Genomic DNA, 3305 nt, shown 5'->3' on the forward strand with positions numbered 1-3305 from the left:
AAAGGCTGAGAATTCACAAGAAAGTGTCATGAACGTGAGAATTACAGCTTCACCGACAGACAGCGACATCAAGTTTAGCTGTGAAAGCATTAAATAAAGATCATATCCAAAAAACAAAACAAAATTCTCCTAAAAACAGGGAAGTTTGAGTTTCTGTGAGGCTAAATGTTCGGGGCTGTACTGCCCCCATGTGGTGAAAGTCCGATATTGCAAGACTTGAGAAGCGACGTTATCTCTGAGTATATCAGAATTTAAACAAATAAAGGCAGAGAGGGAATCAATTATATCATATGTAATACCAGAAGAATCTTCCATTGTGCAGATTTTTTTACATTTGAGAGAAACAACGTTGCCCTGAGTCGCAAAAACGGCAAAATATAGAAACAGAATTTTTAAGTTCTGCATATTTAAACCTGACAAGTTTTGTTTCATATCAGAACAATACTTGAAATGATCCACAGGCACACAGAATAGTTAACATTTGCTCTCTGAGCGGAAATGTGATAAAAAAAAACATGAGGTCAAACATTTACTGACCTGAACAATAAAAGAATAAAGATAAATAATTAGTTTTAAAGACTATAAATAATTTGTAGTAATTTAGGATGCATATCAAAGGTTATTTGTTGTTCCATCGTGTCTTTAAGTAACTTGTTTTTTTTTTTTTTTATAACTGACTAAAACAAATACTTTAATTACCAACATAGTCAACAGGAACAGATTACTCTGGAAAGAAACAAAAGAAGTGATGTGTTTAATTCCACATGCAGGTCGTTTGGACACTTGTCGATGACGTGAATTTAAACAAAGATCACCTTTCTGAGGATCTCGTTCTGTTCTTCTGTTCTGGCTCACTGAACATCTTGTCATTTTTCTCACTTTTTGTCACTTTTTTTCCCTCCTTTGGCTTCTCACGTTTACATTAAAGTCACTGACTGAGCTTTACAATCTGAAAAACCTTAAACCGTACATTTGTTAGGAGGAGTCCACGCTCAAAGTAAAACTAAAATAAATCCACCAGGCCTGATTCACAAAAGGTCAAAGATCTAGCTGTTAAACATTTTGCTTTCAGTAAATGTAAAACAGAAAACCTTTCCTGCAAACTACAATAATTAGAAATAAAATTTGTATTCTTTATAATCAAAAAATGTCGCTGAAAGTACGATTAATGTGTCTGTGTTCAGAGTTCCATCATTTTGTGGCCAGAAAAATGACAAAACCTCCTCCCACGGCAGGAACCGACCAAACTGAACTCCCTCGTCCTGGATGAAGCGATGGCGTCTCGTCTAGAACCGTCTGAACGCCGCGGCACGTCGATTCGTGCAGAAGCTGGATTGTTTTGCTGACAAATGCGGGCCGCTCTAACGGGGGAACGCGGCGAATCAACCGTGACGCAACACGGAGGAGCAAACTTTTTCCCCAGCCATGCGGATCAGCCGCCCCCCTCGGGGTTCTCCGCTTTGGGCGGGAAAACGAATACTCCTCTAAATGTGTGTAGAAACCCTGAAGCTTGCCGTTTAAAACCCAGTCCAGCTTCTGGTCGGCGCAGTCAGGAGGCAGAACGCCGTCAGAAATAAATACGACTCGGACCTGTTGCACTGCCTCTATCTGCCCCCTCGGCGCTGCACGACTATGGTCCCCGCCACGATGTCGTACACAGTTCTGTTGTGCTGGAAGAAGAGGAGAGTGACGAAGACTGGGAAGAGGAAGGCAATGGAGAAGTTCTTGTTCAGCGCCCGCACGGTGGAGCTGCGGACATCAATAAACACAAGGTCAGTGATTGCTCCGGACCGAAGGGACACGGAACAATGAGTCATTTTCCTGAATGTAGCGGGATGTCAACAACCAGGAAGGGACTCGGCTGTAAGACGAGCTCACTCACGCTGAGAGGGAGACGTTGGAGGCGGGGACCACGAGAACCCGGTTGGGCCGCACCAGCGTGGACGTGTCACATGTCACCACCCTCAGGCCGAGCAGAAACTTCCCCGGAGTCGCGCCGCCTGCGCCCCAAATGCAGATCGTCTGATTGGACGAGAGCATCAGCATCAGCATCAGGAGGCTGCCCCTGTAATCTGGCTTTTACTTTTACAACAGATAAACAAACAGAGTCGCCCACATCCACGTGCCACCAGGTTCTCGCCCGGTTAAACAGTACAAAGAGCCAGAAATTCATTCTCAAGTTTACAACAAAACAAAACAACAACAAGTCTGAAACGTGACAGATGGTGTTCGCCTGAGCAGAGATGCCTGAAAGTCCCAGAGCTCAGTCCCACGTGGGGACACGGGGGAAACAAAGCCGCTGACGCAGACGTCCGTTCAGAGACACGGCGCATGACTTCATCCCAGGCAACTCTGAATGCAGCGTTGCATCACCGCCCTCCACGGGAAACGGCGGCGTGTTGGATGTGTGTCGTGGGGAACTGGCTCCGCCCCGGATCAGGTGAACAGGCGGCGGAGAGGCAGCTCCTCCAGAACCCGACGGGAGGGATAAAAACTAACCCAACCTAACTTAAAGTTGTGTAAAAATACTTATTTCTGAGTTTGACAGGTCTGGGCTAGTAGCTGGAGTTCAATCTGATTGGTGCAGAGCAGGGCTGGTCAATCCATGCATGTAGGGGTTGCGCAGTTTATATATTGAGCAGAATTACTGTCACATCTTTGAAAAGGCATTTGAGATTAGAGAAGAAAAGATGAGATCACTCCTGGTTCACACACAGAACCATTACCTGTCACCTACCTCGTAGATGCACACTAGGACCCTGTAGACCAGAGCCACGGCCATCATCTTCTGAAGGTCCTCCATGGACGTGTTCTCATCGATCTCCTCCACAATAAAGTGGGTGATAAACTTGGCAATGTCCCTTAAAAGAGGAGACCGTTAGTGTGAGTGTGGATCTTTGGACGTGGAGGAGGGGTATAAATTGGCTCTAACCAAGCCACTATTTTTTGTTGTGACAAAAAGTAATTTCATATGATGATGATGATGGAGGTGGGTGGAAGCAGTTGTGGTGCCCTACAAGCTGAACAACACCTCTTTCTAGACACTGCATGGAAATAACTAGATTTTTCTTATTTTATTTTAAACCATTAAAAGATGCATATCTGTACATAAAAAATTCTGATAAGTGAAATTTATTTTTTATGGAGTGTTTTTGAAGTATTTTTTGTGCTTTTGTAAGTTTTTGTATGTAAGTTGTCATGTTTTTCAGACGCTTGCTGCTTTTAATGCATAGATCTATTTGTGCTACCCGCTTATATTTAACAGGTAGGATATTCTGATGAAGGAAGTGATTTTTGTGGTTTTA

General features: G+C 43.9%; 1 protein-coding gene across 1 annotated transcript in view; it reads right to left on the reverse strand.

The window, feature by feature from the left end:
* Window positions 1-636: 636 nt before the first annotated feature.
* Window positions 637-3305, reverse strand: part of fam8a1a (family with sequence similarity 8 member A1a) — a 4706-nt gene continuing 2037 nt past the window's right edge. The window contains exons 3-5 of the mRNA XM_017420803.3: window positions 2738-2861; window positions 1883-2022; window positions 637-1749 (exon numbers count right to left, since the gene is read on the reverse strand). Coding sequence (XP_017276292.1) covers window positions 1605-1749; window positions 1883-2022; window positions 2738-2861 — 409 coding nt within the window. The 3' untranslated portion in view covers window positions 637-1604. The remainder of the gene's footprint in view (window positions 1750-1882; window positions 2023-2737; window positions 2862-3305) is intronic.

Source organism: Kryptolebias marmoratus, linkage group LG5 (genome assembly GCF_001649575.2).
Source record: "Kryptolebias marmoratus isolate JLee-2015 linkage group LG5, ASM164957v2, whole genome shotgun sequence".
Lineage (NCBI taxonomy): Eukaryota > Metazoa > Chordata > Actinopteri > Cyprinodontiformes > Rivulidae > Kryptolebias > Kryptolebias marmoratus.